Here is a 20,070-nt window from a genome sequence, read left to right on the forward strand (position 1 = left end):
GCCCACTTTATAATACAAATAGCAGATAAGGGATGAAAACGGCAGTATCCTGGCAGTGCAGATTTACTGACACTGAATCCAAAGGAGTCCAGGGCCAGGTGGGTGTGAACTGACCCTGCCAGGGAGAAGCAGTGTAATGCAGAGCACAGGTGAAATCCAGAATTATTTTTTTCACAAATACAGGTATTATATTAGAACATCAAACTGCATACTTCAATAAAGTAATTTTGTGACTGTAGTAGAGGAGGGTCATTGGCTTAAGGACTGGATTATTATCTGTGCTGGAAGACCCTACAAGCATTGTGCAGCCTCTCTCTGAGTATGCTCTGGGGGTTCTGCATTTCCAGCTACATAATTCTCATCACACTTGCTATCACAGCTCTCACACAGTTAAACTGCAAGTCAGATAAACTTATTAAAATTGTTAAATTACAATGTCAGATAAATGTCAGATTAAAAGTCAGAATAAATGTCAAATTAAAACATCAGATAAGAAAAAATTAGCTCCAAACTGGACATGAAAGGAACCTCTGGTTAATATAAATAGAGGAAATGATATTGCTTTGAAAATACACCAGGATGTTGATCTGATAAGAGGCTCTGGCAGGACCTTCATATATGGTGGTTCTAGACAATTCATTTTGATTGCTTCTATTTCCATTTTCAGCTTAAAAAGTTGGGGTTTTTTTTCTGAAAGTATACTTGGTAGACTGCAAAAGCAATAATTGTTTTTGAAAGTATATTTGGAAGATTATTACAAATCTCTTCAGAGGCTAGTTGCTAATTTTCTGTTCCAGGCTGTATTTTAGAGATTTGAGATAAACTTCAAGTTGTTTAGTAACAAGAATGGAAGCTGAAAAAATTGCATTTGTTCCATGGTGACATATACATAATACGTTCCAAGGCTGTGTATAAAATGTTTAGATATTCACTTTCCTGCTCTACACAGTTGGATTAAATTTTCTCATAAAATCACAGGAGGTAAATATGTTAATTGTTATGTTGAATGTCATGGGCTTCTTGTTTTGATTTTTGTTATTAAATACTTATTTGTATTTTGTGTAAGTGTTCACACTGCCAAAGAGCCAGAGGTTACTAATGAAGGCTTTGGCATGCTTGAAGGTAACAGAAAACAACAGAGAATTTGAGGTGAAAGTTGGAACACTTGTTTTGTTAATGTTTTGCTTTCACTGATTTATGAGTATGTATTAATATATATGTCCATATAGCTGTATGTTAAGTGATATTTGTAAAACAGAGAGAAAAAAGTAGAGCTTTTATTTTAGGCAGTGTACAGATAACAAACCATCAGTTGTAGATCTGGCAGTGACCACAAGTTCCCCACTTTGATACAATGAATTTGTGGACCAACAAGTTTGCTTATATTTCCATTTTTTAAGAGTATTTTCCAATTTGGATGTCCCATAAGCATTATCAGGGAGATTTTACAGGCTAGAGAAATTTCTTATTTCTACAGAACAGTGTTATTCTGGTGAACTACTTCTTTGTTTTTCAAGAATCGAGCTGTGTGACAGTTGCATAATCACTCATTTTTGCTTTCCTCTGTTGTCTCTGATAAAATTATTTATTTTCTGATTTCTCACTGGTGCTTTGTTTAATAGAGTTTTCTTCTTATTTTTGTTGTTTGTTTACTTTAGAAAAACATAGTAAAACCTATGCCGTAATGAGAAAATGGCTTCATTGGTCATTAAGAAATCATTGCATTTGATTTTGAAGGCTTGACACGATGCTATTTCTCCATCACATGTTAAAGCTTCCACAATTCTTTCTGCCAGCAAGGTGCCTGTGGCTCTGCTATACTCGTCAAAATTGGCTCCTGCCCTGGGTTAATGAGCAAGTTTTTTGCCTTTTATTTTATTTGGCTTTCAATCAAATCTTGCAAGCTTTGGTGATTAAACTCATTTACAGGTATGAGTTTGTATTCCACCAAACTGTCTTCACCAGACACAATAGTATGTTAGGAATTAAGGCAAACTCTGCTTTCCTGGGCCATGCTGGCCTAATTACAGTAGAGTATGCTTTAATGAGGATTCTTCTGAGCTGCCTCTGCCTGATATGGCAAACAGCCCAGAGGAAAATTTCAGATCCCAGTGTCAAGAACTGATTCATTGCTTGTCTGCAATTAACAGCTGGGCTTCAGGGTCGAGATAGAAAGCTAGAATAAGACTCTCTTTCAGCTCATGTATTGAACCCAGAGTTGTTGACCTTTTCCAATGCATATGTAGCTCAAAGGCTCAAATATAATAGATTTGTCACATAGAAGATACTGCACAGATTATGGACAAATCAGACTGTTTTGATTAAATTAACTCAAAGGCTTTAAATTGCACATAAAATAATGGTCACAGACAGTGGAAGGGATTTCATAAGGACAGAAAAACAAAGAGCATCCAGGAGTAAAACGGATCTTTTCATCTGAGAGTGATAAGAGTGATAGGTCACTGGTTATATAAATTAACTTTGCCATCTTTATTTTAATTGTTTGTACCTGTAAGAGCTAATGCTAGGCCTGCTTTGTTTTGTGTCCCCCTTCCTTCTCATCTAATGTTGTGCGCTTTCCAAAACACAAAAAGAAAAATTATCATAGCATAGCATATGAAATATTATTGCTAGTTATAATATGGAGGAAAAAAATGCAGATTCTGCTCCTAGAAACTCTGTTGCTCATCCCAAACAATATTCATGCCTCAGGAAAGAAGGAGGGAAAATACAACAGGAAACCTCTTTCATAAATCTGCTTTGTTTAATCAAAAATATCATTGTTCTTGGCTAGCTCTCAAGGCAAATGTCATGGCATCCCATAATGCCGGCTGCAGGAACAGGCTTGTATCCCTGGTAGACACTGTTACACAGCCTGACCTAAATACAGCAAAGAACTGGAAGAGTAGCCTGGTTGTGAGTTGAAAGATTTTGTTTGAGAGACTCTTCTCAGATATACCAGTCTACTTTTTTGGAAGAAATCTGCCAGTTCGTAGTACAGAATAATACATTTTTGCCTCCTGTCTAATTCCAGGGATAACAGCCAATTTGAATCTTCTTTTGGAAGACTTTTGTTCCCTGCCATCTGTAGATGTTTGAATGTGTAGCGTATGGAACAATGTTTAGCACCCAGCATCTTTCATTCTTTCTTTGATACTACTGTTTCAAGCATGCATGTTCTCTTCCATTAAATAGCTAAAGTTCAAGTGGTTTAAATCTTATTTTTTCAAACTAGAGAACAGCATTACTCACATACCAGAAGGCTAAGTAATGTCTGGGATTTATTAAATCATTCAGCAAAGTTGACCACAGACAGTTGCATATAGAACAAGTGCTGGAAGAAAAATAATCTATGATGATGTTCATTATAATATAACACACACAGACTGAGAGCCAAATATTTGGTATCATTTCTGTCTCTACAATTATTATATTTCTTTTTAAACCTTTAACTAGCTTGACAGTTTTGGTTATAGAGGGTTTGAGCACAGAGGAAATATGTAGAGAAATTTAATGTTAATTTGACGTCTTGGTAAAGCAGCTATGGCTATAACAAGATGAATATTTATTGGTGACTTTAATGAATAGGTAACTTGCACTGCCAAGTTGGTGTTGTTGCACACGTTTAAAAATCTTACATTCCAAGTGTATTTGCAAAATTCTATTGCTGTTTTATTTGGCAAAAAGAACATCATTGAAGCTGAAATTGGAACAGGGCAGTTTTTTTTCATCTGTTCCTAGCATTCCAAATACTTACAAGTCTTTGCCAGTTGATCAACCTTTCATAGATAAAGTGCTACTTGAGAAAAATGCAAGAATAATAAGATGGATGTTACTGATCAGTCAATGCTAACGTAAAGTGTCAGAAATAAGCGAACAGGTGTTCTTTGGAATTTTAGGCCCTTACTACTTTCTAAACATTTAGCTCATTTTACAATCACAAACTGAGTATCCAAAAATTGAGCAAAGGCAAAAAGAAATAATTATTTCCTGCATGGAACTATAATTTGATTTATTTTTTTTTGCTATTAACTGTTATGAGCAAAAGAACATCAAATAAAATCATTATGAAAATTCCACAATAAAAAAGCCATGCAAACTTATTTCAGTGAATCCTCTTGGTTTGACTGGGGGTTTTGGTTTCTATTATGTTACAGCCCAGAGAAATTTTTAAACTTTGCTTTGCCTTATTTTAATTGTGTTGTTTGCACATAAAAGGATATTTGTTGTGTGGATTAAGTGGTTTGTGAGCAAGACTGGATAATATAATTATGTTTTTATTTTTTTAGAAGACTGTGGGATGTATTTCCCAGAAGTGAAAAATCATCCAGACAAATATTTACAAAAATGTCCCGAGTCTGTAAAAAAGTGGCTGAAGCAACTAAAGAATGCTGGGAAGATTCTGCTGTTAATTACCAGTTCTCACAGTGACTACTGCAGGCTTCTGTGTGAACATGTTCTTGGGTAAGTGCATAGTCCATTTCAAATTATATCTGCTCAACAGCAACTGGAGATAAGCCTGAGTTATTGGGAAGCTAATTTGAGTTTTGTTTATGTATGGTGAATTATTCGGTTCCAAGTTTTCCGCTGGACCCCTCTCTGGTAGAGTGTTCCAGGGTAGTTGAGACAAAGAAGTCCATCTGTGAGCCTGTGAGCTGTGTCTGACCCACAGCACACTTATAACCTGCATCCTTTTGGAGGCATCGTGATGGGCCTGAAGATGCCAGGGAATTATCTTTTTTTCAGGTCAATATCCTATACACCATCTAATCCCTAATTTTATTGTAAATTTTTGCTAGACTGTCTAATTTAAGCCACTTCTTTCTTGCTTCTCCAGCAGTGAATGCAACTAGTAGTACTATTGCATTTCCTTGCAGTAAATTTGCAGGAGAATCTTACAAATACTTTTTCCCATTGGTGGTTTTCAAAAGATGCATGTGCTTCACCACAGCAGAAAAGATAAAACAGGCAGTTCATTGCACTTGGCAACTGGCTAAGATTGTAGTTGCTGATCACAACAGCTGTTTTTAGCATAATGTTAAGAACATGGCTGGTCAAGTCAAATTCAGTGAAATTCAGCAGAACTATTGCTTACCTAGAAAAAGAAATTAATCAGTGATGCAAATAGTGAGACTGTTTATTTATTATTAATCAAAGAAATAAAGTAGTTCAATGTCAGCCTACCTTGGCTATCAGGGTATGCCAGGGAACAGCAGAATGAATACAGCAACACTGTAAGAAAACCACAAGTAAGGTAAAAGACAGAGCTGCCTTCCAAAACCAGTCCTGCCACTATCACTTCTCTTTTGTACTCTCTAGGCTAAATGCTAAAATGAAGCATCAACTGTGCCAGTTCTCACTGCTTTGCATGAGCATCATACTTGCTTGTTTGAGGGACAAATCTACCTCCTGACAAAAAGCAATTCTCCTTTATGAGCAAGATGCCTGTGAATTAATTCTTTTCTGTAAATCTGTCCAGTTATTTCCTAAATTAAAATTTGGTACAAAAGTAAATTCTTGGCCACATATAGTGATTTTGGCTTTCTGTTCCTTGGTGAATAGTGTTCAGCTGTTGAAGGTAGCTGAAAGACAGTAAGCAAGATACCAGAAATTATCAGTTGCCTTTCAAAACACCAAAAAAGATACCCTGCTAGAAGAATACTGTGTCGCTCTCTCTTTCCACAAAAGTGTAGGATGTTCTATGATATTTATTACAATCTTATTTTCCAGTGATTCATGCAGTGTGGCTTCCAAATAGCTTTTGGAGAGCTGAATACTCCACTGTCTATTAGACTTTAGTGAAGTGGGGTTATTTTCCTGAAAATCTGAACTTTTTAGTAGTTTTGTTTGTTCCATGCCTCTTATATCAGATATAAAGACTCTTTGTACCTGTGCTGCTTTTTGCTGTACTGGAATATAGTTTCGGTTCACACCTATTATCTCTGCCCTTAACTTTATTTGACCAGGATAACTGGTTTTTATTCTTGACATCAACACTGCATTTTATTCTTGATATCAACACTTATGAATGGCACCTACATAATCCTTTATTAATTTCTGTTCCCACTCCTTTCAGTTAATCAATATGATACTGAAAAGCCCAAAATTGTATAGTATGAAATAAAAAAAACCCATAATGATAAATATGAAAAACAGAGATGCATGTACAATTTTAGCCTCTTACTCCTAATATCCTTACCTTGTAACTGTTTACTTTTTTAGTAAACAGTTTAACTTTTAGCCCTTTATTAAAGAAGCTCCTTTTTGGTGAAGAAATTACTGTCTTCATAAAACCTGTGCTGGGAAATTCATGTTTACCATTTCATGAGCAAAATATCCCAGTTGTGCTCATCTGACAAAATTGTCCTTAACTTGAACACGTTTTGGTCGGGAGAGGAAATATAAGAAAAAACTTAATTTTGAAATAAAATGACAGCTGTTTCCCAGCCAGAGCACAGACATACTACTGGGATCAGTATATAAAACATGTAAACCTTAAAGAGCAAGTGCCACTTCATTCACACAGCAGCATTATAGTGTGACTTTTCAATCTTACATACCACGAGGATGCTGTCCAGTAACTGAACATTTAAGTGTTGGCAGGAGCCCACCTAAAGATGAGTCAGTCATCACATAGTCACTGAAGCCAAGAGTATTTCACTTTTTCAGGAATGTTAGCCGCCTAAAAGTGGGGAACTTTTTGAAGCTTGTCATTTTGTTTTCCCTCTGTGGTTAGTGGAGAGAAACCACTGGGCATTATACTTGGCAAATCCTTCTGCATTGTAGAATTATGTCTGAAATAAGTGGGATGAAATACCTTTCAAGAATGTGGATGTTTCTCCACTGGCTCTGTCTGTGGCGTCAACCACTATCTGAGTTCAGAGTGCAGTTTTTAGAAGGAGAAAGTTATGATACATGTATAAGATACATCCTGCCCATTGTGCTAGCTACTTACTGTAACCACAGGCCACTCTACCAATCACAGGCAACAAGTGGAACAGATTTGCTGTATATGTGTAGTGTTACATAATAATGTAACACAAATTCCCTCATAAAAACAGTAGCTTTGTACATGAGATTGAATATATTGTTTCAAAAAAGGCCACAGATAACACATCTCCTCACGCAAAGCAGTTTTTCAACAATCAGTGAAAAGTTACCAATTCTTCTGAAAAGTCTGTTTGTTCTGTTTCAATTTTTTTTTAAACAAAGCACTTGCCACTTTTCTCACAACTCAGAGAATCACAGAGTCATTTAGGTTGGAAAAGACCTTGAATCCAAGCATTAACCAAGCACCTCTGTGTTCTCCACCAAGCCGTATCACCAAGTGCCATATCCACACATTATTTGAACACTTTCAGGGATGGTGACTCTACCACTACCCTGGACAGACTTTTCCAATACCTGACCACCCTTTCTGTGAAGAAATTTTTTGTAATATCAAATCTAAACCTGCTCTGGTACAACTTGAGGCCATTTCCTCTCATCCTCTCACTTGTTAATTGTTCTTTGTTGTGCTCCTAAAATGCTTGCTTTTTTTGCAAATTCAAGCTTAATTTACCTGTAGATAGATTATTTACACCAGCTGCTAATTTGAAAAAATTACCTCTGTTGATACTTTTCACCCAAGGACAGAATAACCCAGCAAACCCTCTTTGCTCAGCATCTGGAATTTTCCACATGGAAGCAAATTTTAAAAACACATCATTGTAATATTTGATACTGGTTCTTTTTAAAAGGCAAAGGTTTACATATGGTCACAAGTGGAGAAAAAATAGACAAAGCTAAAATTTCATTAGAGAAAGGAAATTTAAAGGACTTTTTATTTTAAGGCTGGAATGTAATTTTGAGCACAGCCCAAAAGCTGTCTCTCATAGAGAGAGCATTCAGTTTTTGATAAGATATCTCAGTCCCATAGAAGATCATGAATTATTTGAAAGTGATATAGTTAACTGGTTTACTTCCAGCAAACTTCCTCTACTGCTGATAGCATTTCAGTGCCTGTGTCCATCCTGGACTTGCCATCTGTGATTCCTGTGTTCCGTGCAAGAGTATCCATCTCGTTTTGGATGTTGTAGGCAATGAAGTCACCTAAGCAATGAAATATGTCTGATAAAATAAAGTGCATCACAGATGAGGAATGTTTTCTTACATACCTTGCTGAGACATTCAAGCCCATTTAAACTGATGGGATTTCCACAGTTCAGATAATAATCTGTATATATGGATCAAATGATCTTCGAAAATTCTGAATTTAGTTATGGCATTCAGCTGGCAGATGAAGAAGCTGGTGGCTGTTTATTTGTGGCCACATGTCCAGCCTCCCTGTAACCAGCAGGGATGTAGTGAGAGCCAGCAGAGTCTGAAGAGGGAATTCAGCTATCAAAATGATGCTTCAGTTTTGGAATATGTGAGATTACACTCTAGTTTCCATTGGCTGTAAATTAGATCTCAGTTGTCTGCCAAGGGCATCTTAGGCCTGTGCATGCCTTCTGTATGGATACCTGCAATATAAGCACCTGTGTTTAAGTGTCTTCAGTTACTTCCTACCCCATCACTTCAGATATTCTTCTTTGAAAAGAAAATCCCTCATTTACAAATTTTTGTCCGTGTCTGTATATATGTTGCCATCTTGGATTAAAAAAAATGTCATCTGTTCTCCTGAGATGAAGGAACATCTTTTTACAAATAATGAGTGTTCCCAAAGATAACTCACTGTGGGTTTGACTCTCTTTTGACAGCCTCAGGAAAAGAAGAATAATTGTGACATTGAAAAAGCATTGAAAAAAAAAGTGATAGAAGCAAGTGCCTTAAAGAAATACTCTGATATTTTCTTAAGTCTTTTAGAGTATTTCATGACATCTTAAGTAATTTGTTAGTTTAATTAATCACATTTACTTTACTTTCTAGGAATGATTTTGAACAGTATTTTGACATTTTGATCACAAATGCTTTGAAACCTGGTTTCTTCTCTCATACACCAAATCAAAGACCTTTCCGAACTCTTGGTAAGTTGCAGCTGTAAATCCCTTCTCATCTGCTTACTTCTATGGAAAAAAAAAAGTAAAGAAAATTAAGGCAACTGAACACTGGCAGGGGTGTGGGAAGTGGACTAAAATTCTGTTAAGACTGAGAAGCACAGAGAAATTTAAAATTACAGTGTTGAGGACAATTAAAAGGCGGAGCTGTGATAGTAATTAAAATTACATTAGGGCTCAGATATTTCATCATTAATGAAAAAGAATCTTTATTGTTTTCACAGGGTCATGTACAGGAAACAAAATTTAGTACTGGGAAAAAACAAAGCAGAAATGTTTAAAGAATTTAAAGGAAATTAGGAGAACTGTACAAATAAAATTGTAAAGCTGAAGGAAAGAATTTATGATGGAAATCTAACAGCATTAAGTGTGTTTCCTTTGGCTAAATAATGAGAAAGCAGGTGAAAAGGAAGCGCCCCTGTACTCACTTAATTTAATTAAAACAATCTGAAACACTTGGCAATGTTGTCAATTAGGTAATTAAGGTTGTAACACAGGAGGTTTATAAGAGCAGTGTTCATTGAACTACAAATAACACTAAAACATTGCTGAATACAGTTAGTTTTTCCGTATTTTGGTAAATACCTTTATGATTAAGTTACCTGAAAATTAATCTTATAGCCAAAATGACTTAAGTCAGCATACACTAAACCACAGTTCATCATTTATTCATGACAGGAGAGTCACGGTTCCAGCCCACAAGAAACTTTGCTTGTGGAACTTCTACAGTAAAACTGAAACAAGCAGCAGAAATACAAATTGAAACTATATTTTAATGTTTCACATATTTATGTAGGAAAATAAGAAGTATCTTAGGTGTGATTTTTAAAGGATTAGTTCAAATAGTTGCCAAGTTGACAATTTGAGAAAAAAGTAGTCTCAGAAGGGAAGTTGGAACTATTTGTATGAAAGGAGAAAGGGGAGTAAAATCATAAAGGATGAAAAAGGCTTAGTTCTGCAACCATTTGATTTAGTTTTGTATAAGGCAAATGGAAATTAAAATGTAATTCACTTTGGATTTCTTTTAAACAATCTGATTAGCCTGACTTCCTGAGGAAATCCTGCTGTGTCCCTCTGTCAGTAATCCAGCCAGCAGCTTTTGGACCTGTTGGACAGTTTCAGTAAATTTAATAGACAGCCAAAAAGCTCCAGGATACTTTGATGAGGTGGGGGGGTTTTTGTGCAAAAAAAGGGGCAGAATAGAGGGAGAAGACCAAGTACTCTCTCCATTGATAATATGTAGCATTAGCATAATCACCACAATGTAGTGTAAGGACCAGTTTTCCTGAAGATGTTTTCTTTCTCTGCTTTCAAACAGGAACAGCATTATCTGGAGTCCTCTTATTGACTTAGTGGTTTTCATTCAGTTTATATCCTGACAACACAAAGGAGCTCAAATGTCAGTCAATCACTCATTATGCTAATACCTTATTAATGCAAAATAAAATGTAGTTTCTGTTCTGGACACTTCACCATCTAAATAGATAAAGGACACAAACATAACTGAAGTAATAATCAGATAAATAATTTGTTGAAACTTCTAACCTGGGAGTGTATTTTTTTTCTTAATATGTTTGTGTTCCAGTGGCAGTAACTGGTTTCTTTTGAAAGACCAACCACAACGTTCAAAGCAAAGACTTATACACATAGGACAGGTTTTTAGAGATATGTTTAAAAGTACTGTAGAGCTTGTTTAAGAGTATATGAAGTTTACATCATAAAATTAGGAGCACTTATATGAGCAAATTCTGAAAATAATAATACATTTCTATAATGTTTATTTTGCTGCCCTACCTCTGTGTTCCTCACAGCAACTGAAACAGTATACAGTGAAGCTTCTAACACATTGATGAGGATCTGTTTTCCAGTTTTCAGAATTTTTTAAGGCTTTCTTTCATATCAGAACCACTGAAAATTCAAAATTTCAGTTTCTAGTTCCTTTCTTCCTTTCTACAGACTTCAGGCAGAAGAATTTGGCCACTGTGCTGCAGATCAGGGGGACAAAATTTTCATATTTTTCCTTTGAAAAATTAAAAATCTGTAGGTGGACATCATAGTAAATATTTTCTTAAAGCACAGACACTAAACTTTTGCTAGGGTAATTTAGGGAAAAAAAACCCTTGTTCTAGGAAGAAGTGTGTTGTAGGAAATGAACTGAAGTAACTGCTTATCATTGTTACCCATTTCTCCAGGTCTGAGTCTCAGCCATGTTCTTCCAACATTAGGTCTGAGCTGCAATAAATTCCTAATGATACCATATATCATAGTGTTGTGAATGGACTTAAGCATAAGGCACAAAATATGGAATGTGTTCTTAATTTCAAATATCCCAAGTGTTGCATTGTGTACTGGAGCTAAATGTTATTCCTCTATAACAAGAATTATGCAACAGATTTACTGAAGGACAGGTTCTGAAGTTTACTAAAGAGAAGGATAAGTTCTTTTCAGTGAATAAGTTCAAAAGGCAATTGTATTCAGTAGGCATTTGAAGGAGAACGAGAAACAGGACAAGATGACAAAGGAGGCATTGTCTGGAAATCTGATATTGGGTAACAGCTCTGAAAAAGTGTTTTTTTCAGCAGACAAGTAATTTTAGAGCTAACCCATTTGGAAACCATGAAAAATTATTTTAATTGATCAATTAAAATTGCATCACTATTTTATTTTCGTTTCAAGATGTGCATCATTTAAAGCAACTAAAACACTGTTTGAAAGCCTAAAAGATTTGTGTGACTGGGGCACTGAAAAGCGCAATGATTATTTATTTAATTTTGCATCATTTTCTTTCAAAGTGCCATTCTGTTAAGTGAAGGAGCAGTGTATATGTTTCTTTACAGATTTTAGGACAGCTACATTTATTTTGATCTGACAAAACTGGTTTTATGCTTAGGGTAACTTATGTAGCAAAGGATATATTTTGTAAAAACAGTGCTTCACATAAAAATACCCCCAGACTTTGCTACCATAATATGAATACTCCATAACTTACTTGTTATTCATGAGGTTGTGTTTTCTTTTACATAGGAAAAATTCTTCTCATGGTTCTTGAAAGTACTAATAATATCTTGAGCTACAAGAGCTAAGGATCAGGTTGAAAATGTCTGCGTAAATCCTATGTTGACAAGAAAGGATTTTCTTTGCTTTCAACAGCTACATCCAGCTTAAAATAATTTCTCATTCCACAAAGGGCTTGAAGGAATATAAATAGAAAAGACAGTTGTGAATTATATGATAATCTGCAATACATGAAGATTTCTGTAACATTTGACAACAGAGCTTTCCCTTTATCACATCACTTTTTAATGCATATCAAATTACTAACCTGACTGCCAGGCCTGATCATTGCCAGATATATCTTATACAATGCAAAATTATAATTGAAATGCTAAAGATAACCCTTAATTTCCTGGAAGCCTTCTCTAAGTCTGTATTCACTGGGAAGTCTGCTTGGTCTTAAAGAAGGCTTATATATCTTTTATTTTCAGCTCAGGCACAGCTGTGTTTTCTGATCTGGTTTGTTTTTGTTTTGTTTTGGTTTTTGTTTCCATAGATTGGAAATGCACTGCTGACTGTTCAGTGTCTGCATTTAAAACACACACTTAAAAACGTATGTGTAGCCTCATGTGTATGTGTATGTATCTGTACAGGCTGGAAACAATCCTACAGATGTAGTGCCAGTGAATACCACTTTCAAAGCCTGCTTTCAGTTACACTTCCAGGCTGTCTTCCTTCTTCCTGAACTTGAATTTCTGTCCATCTTAAGGTTCCTCTGCTGCAGAATGTAGCTTCCCATTTAAGAAACACCCAGTCCTCTAATTTTTTATGGTTTTCTGCTAACTGCCATTGTAACAGTTCTATACAGAAGCTTCTTCTCCACCCTTCTGAAAATACAAGAAAATTCTGTAAGCTGAAAGGACCAATTAGAAAAGAAAATGTGAAGACAGGATGTAAAACACCATGTGTCTGGAATGAAGACTATCTTTGGTTATTAGGGACTGCAAGACTTCAGAAGGTGGTGATCCCATGTCTGCTACTTGAGTTTTCTTTTGCCATTTTTTGTGAACAACTGGGTTTGTCTACACCAGAGATGGGCTGGGGGATCCAGCTGGTGGGGTCACAGGAAGAGGGAAGTAGAGTAAGAGAAGAGCAGCACATGGAAGCATAGAGAGGAAAGGGATTTCACACTGATGGAATTTTCTGAATGTCAGATCTTTGCTTTTTGACTTCTATTGTCACCTCAAGGAGGACCTTTGCAATAAGGCTAGTGTGTCAATCCTAGCTTAAAATGATGTACCCGTGTCCTGGGCTGAATAGGCTCTCAGCTGGCCACATCCTCCAGACACAGCAGGGGATGCAGCACTGTCCTCCCACAGGTCTCAGAGCTCAGGAAGCCTTTTACAGGGAACCCCACAAAGGGCCTTGCATCTCTCAGGAGGCACAAGCAGAATAACAACAGTACCAGTAAAGGGCACCTGTGTAATTTTCCTTCCCCTGCCTCAGGGTATTCCTTTACCTAATGCAGCTGTGCTTGTTGCCATTCTTCTGGAGATGATGCCTCTTCATATCAGTCTGTGTGGATATGTTCTGTAACATGAGGCCACATAATAATGCAGTTTTACTGGGAGCTTGTGGCAGAGTGGCATGTAAAGGGTGCACTGGCTGCACACTGCATTATTCAAGAGCTATCAAGTCTATACCCATTTCCCCTATCTCCTCTACAAGAAGATGCCTTTATATTGTCATAACATTCCATAGTGCCATATGGCCCTTAAAAGCCATGCTACTCTTTTTAAGGGAAATGCTGTTTAGCAATTCTTTAAATTGTATTGTCACTGTTGTTCATGTGATTTCCAGCTTTTTAGGAAAGACAAAGGATTAAAACTAACAAGTAATGGCATTTTGTACTCCAGTTTTCTAAACTCGATCTTTTTGTATCTCACAGTACATAACATTAAGAATCTCTTACTGCAATAATATCAGAAACAGATTCTGTAATAAGCTGACAGTAGGAGGTCCATGGTTGAAAAGGATAAAGCATCTTGTTCTATACCCAAGCCACCACTGAGAAATAATTCCCTACTCTAATCTCAGCCAGGGATTTTCATTTGATCCATGATTTCTGAGAAAAAGGAGTTTCTTTTTAAGCAACTGGTTAGTATAGCTGATTATGTAGACAGATCTTCATATTCAGTGATAGAACCTGACTGGTTTTAATTTTTATAATGAGAAACCAAAAGGATTATGGAAACACCTTATAAAGATTCTTCCTTCAGGTGACACACTCTTTGGCAACGTGATCAGTGTCTGACTCCACTTTCTGAAAAGCAGACTCGGACAAGCCCATAGGGCTGACAGTGGGAGACACATACAAAGAAATTTCATCTCATATACCAGGTTTGTTACCATACAGATATTCATAATCCACTGGAGTAGCTCAGAGATTGTTTAAAAAAATCCACAATGTCAGGCTTCTTGGATGACTGTTTCACCTCCTATCCTTTGTTTAAATGATCTTAGTCTAAAACTATTCCACTTTGTGTACTGCCTTTGCAAAGATATCAACCAATCCACAGATTTTTTTTTCTGACAGTGTAAACAGCTGTCTCAGAGACTACTGGTTTCCTGATATTTATGTCCTGTAGACAAACATTTTAAAAATCAACAGATGTTACCTTGTAAGCAAAGGGATTTACCAATTTATCTTTTTAAGATTTGCTATATAGTACCTGTATGTAGTTTAAAATCAACACTTTGGGAATCATTTGAGAACAGAGGTGATAATTTCTTATCATGTCCTCAATGTTTGTAATTAAGCCATGGGATACATAAGATGGGAGTCATTTAACTGTCCTGATGGATTAACAAATTCTTTTCTAACAGTTAAATTTTATTTAATTTTTGATAAACATAATCTTAGTAGATGGTAACAGTTTGGATTTTGGGTTTTATGTGTTCAGTACTAAGTTCTGTGTGAAAGCATTTAAAACAGGTGCAAAAAGCAGAATAAAGTTGGGCCAGCACATGCTCACATCCTTTTGCAGAGCAGGTTGCTAAAGTAATTCTTTCTTTCTGATAGTTTCCAAAGTCCTCGGCTACCATATTTGATGGTCTTTGCCTCATAAAAACAAATGCTTTGTACAATTTTGTTCCATTACAGAAATAATGAATTAGAACTTGAGGACACACAATTGATCACTAACTGGCAGTGTATCATGTATAAACCTTTTGTGGAATGCAAGAGACACTGCAGTTTACACTGATATTGTGTGTATGCACTTCTGCAGTGACATGGTTAAACTGGTGTAAGTTCTTCAAGTTGTGACTCTGTAGTAATTAGACCATGTGGGAGCCAAGGAATGACTTTCCTTTACAGTTCATTCCTCTTGGCAATCTGAGCTGCAAAGCCATTCCTTTTCTTAGGAAAAGGAGTGGAATGAGTGTGTTTTGTTCTGTTTTTTGGGGTTGGTTTTTGAATGGGCTTTACTGGTACTTGCTTCAGAAGTGCTGGAAGGCCAGATTGTCATCACATTGTTTATACAAATTTATTTACACAAATGGTGGGTTTCACTCAGGCATTTTACAGCACATCAGAAGCTGGAGGCTGAGCAGCAAAGCTCTATTTCTGTTTTTATCAGAAGGGCACTGTGTTGGCCTGACTACAGCAATTGACTGTAAACCTGGAGCACGGGCCAAGGGCTGGGATTTCAGCTAATGCCTGAAACTGACCATCGGAGGTATCTGGTTATCAGCTGAACTGGCCAATGAAAATTTAGTTTGGTGCTCCTTCTTGAGCTCCTTTGGCTCAACCATATTAGCCAGAAGAGCTACCAGGACACAGGCTGATTCTTTAACATTTACTCTGTTTGCCTAAGCACTGAGGGTTATGCAATCTCATGGTATGTGTGGGCAGGAATTTCCACCCATCCTTTACTGCAAACCTCTATCAATACTGCAGTTTCAACCACATTTCAGTCTGGCCTAGCATTCTACAAGATATTACACCCTCAGCAGGCTGGAGAGGAAAAGATGGGCCTATCACTGCCAACGCAGGGAAAGGCTGCAGTACAAACTTCCCCTTGATTATCCCCAGATATCTGAGTATCTATCCATGAGAGCCCAGCTACAAATGACCCAGCTATGGAAAATCACCCATGAGACCCCACATCCTAAGAGACTTTCAGTGAATGCAACAGCACGAGAAAACTTTATAGGAAGGTAGTCCATATTATTTCCATTGCTGTTCATAAATAACTCTTCTTTCTATTTAATTTTTTTTTTAAAGAAAAAATTCAACAGTGTTTGAAGTAAGGCATCTCTTTGTTGCTGAGTATTGAGATGTGTTCTCCAATGCCCATCCTTCTTTAAAAGAAAAAAACTTACAGTAAATATGTCAGGCCAAGGTCCTTATATGTTTGCATAGTGTTCAAAGTACTTCAGAGGATAAAAGGAACAATAAGTTATTCATCCAAAAATCAAAACAGTGAAAAACTGCAACTTGCTTCTGCATAAAGACAGCAGGGGTTGCTTCAGCTGATTACCTTTGATATTAAATAGCGTGTTTGGCACAGAGCTGATAAGACTATTAGAGAAAGCTAGTTCAAAGAAAGTTTAAACTGCTGATTTCAAAAGCATGGTATCTACAATATTCCTTTTGTTAAAACTGGAAAACATGTTTAGCATATTTGCCAAGTACTCCAAAACAGAATTATTTGTGTATAGAGAGCATATTTTCATTTTTAAAAGGTGTTACAGTAACTACTACAGTAACACTGCTACAAAATCCTAGCTATTGATTACATCATGTTATATTCAAGGCCTTGAAGGATAAAGCTCAAAACCCTTTTCTTTAATCTGTTGTGTAAGGATGTGATAAGTCACTTTCTGTCTTCTAGGAGCCCACAGGCAGACCAGATAAACAAATGTTAGAAAAACAAAAGCACTGGCTTTTTTGTTTGAGCTAAAGAACCAAGATATTGTGTGACCTCCCCTGAATTGTATCTCTGGCAGATATGCATGTTCACCTAAGATATCTAATGTCCTAATCCAGAAGCAATGAAGAACTGTAAACTGAGTTTGAATAAAGACTCATCAGTCTTGATTGTTAAAATCCTTTTAGCTCTTTTTAAAGATTTAGCATAATGGGAAAATTGACATTATCTCAATTAATTCTGCTAGATTTAATTTTTACGGTTCATTAATATTCCTTTGTAATTTCATGGAATTGGACCCATGAATTTTATGTGTTCTATATTTAAATTAATCATATTATTCTAGATTTATCCAGCAATTATTCAAATTATTGAAAGTGATAAGCTCAATTAGTTGTTTATTTTAGAAGACAGCTGCATACCAGTGGTTCAGGCCATGTTTGTGTTTCATTTTAATGAAAGAAACTTCCTTCATAGAGAAGCATGCCAAATGCCTTGAAACACACGCACCATGCAATTGGGAGGTCATTAAAAGTCAACATCTACAGAAAATCCTCAGTCACAGTTCTGTGATCACCTTCTGGTGTTGTTTCTTTATCATCTTTTGTTTCAGGCCGCTAGCAGAGAGTAGAACTGTGGTACAGTCTGATCTGGATTATACCAGACCAATAAGGCAGGGAAACCGCCACACTTAGTAAGCCAAATTAATCTAAAAAAATGCAGCTTTTTTTACAGCAGAATGAGCTAAGGGCCTGTCAACCCAACCCTCTCCAGCCAGTGGGTACCCACAGAACATAAATTGCCATAACCTAAGTCTGTGTTTTCAAAACCAAAGCCAAAATGCCTAAATGACCACTTTGTATTCCAGACAAAACTGTGTTCGGCAAACACATTATCTGGCTTGAGGGAATTCTTCTCCAAAACAAGAAAATGTTATTAAGAGGAGATGATTTCCCTTCATATTTCTCTTTCCCTTCATATTCTCTAAGAAAAACAGAGAAGCTGTAGAAGCAAAGCAGTGAGCACTCAACTTAGACTACATTTATAGTGTGATAATAATATGTGATGCATAAAAATGTTTGGGATTCATGGAAGATTTTACACTGAAAGTGGAGACCCAGTTCTGTATGGAAGATAAAAGCAAATGTATATTTCCATACATGAGCAAGGCTTGCCAAGCCTACTCTTATTAGCCCTGAGATGAGCTCAGCCGGTTAGAGCATGGTGCTAATAACACCAATGGGTTTGCTGCAGCAGTAGTAGCAGCCATTCTGAAATAACACCTTGAATTCTCATGTTTATGTTTCCATAGAAATGCTAAAGAATGTCCAGCAAGTTTTTAGATAGATTATTTGATTCAACACCCACAATTCTAGACCAGAAGGGTGGGATTATGGTTATGAATGTTTTTTCACCTTCATTCTGTTTCCCAGCACATACAAGAGTGTCCATGTCTGGGGGGAAGAACTAAATTGAAATTTCAAAAGCCTGAAAGAAACACTACGGAGGCAAGCCATGCACAACTCAGCAGCTGTTCTGGCATTAAGAGAACACATATTTCCATTCTATTTGTTTTGTACAATTTTATTATTAGATGGTTAAACAGATACATTTTATGTTGTCCATGGAATAATAAATGTCCCACTGGAAAGCTTATAAATTTATTTAGATTATTACCAGACTCTACTCCTGTTTCTAAGTAGGATGTTACACTCTTGGTAGCTTATTCAAAATCTGGCTTTTTTACTTGCTACATCTGTATCTCTGTAGAGAAATGGATCATTTTAAGAAACTTTTTTTTTTATATGGAGTTGTAAGCCTCTCACTGTCGTGGTTTCACCCCAGCCAGCAGCCAAGCCGCTCACTCACTGCCCCACCAGCAGGAATCAGAAGGTAAAAGGCAGAAAACTTATGGGTTGAGATAAAGACAGTTTAATAAGTTAAGCAGTTCAATAAGTTAACTTTCGAAAGTTAAAGCAAAAGCTGCACACTCAAGCAAAACAAAATAATTCATAGCTTCCCATGGGCAGGCAGGTGTTCAGCCATCCCCAGGACAGCAGCACCCCATCAGACGTAACTGTGACTTGAGAAGGCAAACTCCATCACTCTGTGTCTCTTTTCCTTCTTCCTCCCCTCACTTTATTTACTTGGCATGATGTCAAATGGTCAGGAATATCCCTTTGGTCAGCTGGGGTCACCTGTCCCAGCTGTGTCTCGTCCCAAACTCCTGTGGCACCTCCATCTTTCCTTGCCAGCATGGAAGTACTAAAAGCAGAAAAGTGTTAGACTCTGTGTAAGCTCAGCAATAACAAAAATATTTTTATCTTCATTACTGTGCTCAGCACAAATCCAAAACAAAGCCCCCTACCGACCACTTGGAAGAAAATTAACCCTCCCCCAGCAACAAGACAACCACCACGCTCCCTGGAACAAAAATTGACTCAGAATTAGGTTGTAAAAATCAGATGTCTGTTTTGAAACAATGAAGTACCAGGAATAGATACAGAAACCAGTGTGTAGAAACTGCTCTGTCTGTCTATCATCCATCCTCAGCCACCTCCCACTGCTGGCAGTGAAGGGCCAGCAGTCCTGGTCCATGGAGGCTTTGCAGTGCCTGCACTGCACACAAAACATTGGCCACTGACCCAGAGCTGTGTTTCCTGTTGCAGAGCCTTCACACTGTGTTTCTGTGCCTGGGTCTGAATCCCAGCTGAGGTGTGCTCATTGCTAATCACAGAACTGCAGTGCTGAGCAAGAGCCGCAAGGAAGCCAAAGGTCTTGCAGAAGTGGCACAGACCCTATGGAAGATGGAGTGCCTGAGGGATGAATCAGTAGTACAGATTTGTAAACTTTACTGGTCCACTAACACTTAGTGCAAACCTATGAGAAATAGCTTCACATTCTAGTTCTTAAAATGATGTCTAAATCCAAACAGAATTCCTGGAAGAAAGAAAAATCACCTGTGAAATAGGGGACTTACCAGTATGACTTTTCAGGACAAAAAACATTCTTTGACATATATGACATGTGCATAAACAATTCACTATAGAAGTAAGGGGTTTTTTTTCTCCATGTAATTGTTTTCATCTGTAGAATTCAAAAGA

General features: G+C 36.9%; 1 protein-coding gene across 2 annotated transcripts in view; it reads left to right on the forward strand.

Moving 5' to 3' along the window:
* NT5DC1 (5'-nucleotidase domain containing 1) overlaps positions 1-20,070 on the forward strand; it is a 125,524-nt gene that overhangs the window by 76,360 nt on the left and 29,094 nt on the right. For both annotated transcript variants that reach the window (XM_064412981.1, XM_064412982.1), the window contains 2 exons: positions 4,290-4,464; positions 8,911-9,008. In XM_064412981.1, coding sequence (XP_064269051.1) covers positions 4,290-4,464; positions 8,911-9,008 — 273 coding nt within the window. The remainder of the gene's footprint in view (positions 1-4,289; positions 4,465-8,910; positions 9,009-20,070) is intronic.

This window comes from Passer domesticus, chromosome 3 (genome assembly GCF_036417665.1).
Source record: "Passer domesticus isolate bPasDom1 chromosome 3, bPasDom1.hap1, whole genome shotgun sequence".
Lineage (NCBI taxonomy): Eukaryota > Metazoa > Chordata > Aves > Passeriformes > Passeridae > Passer > Passer domesticus.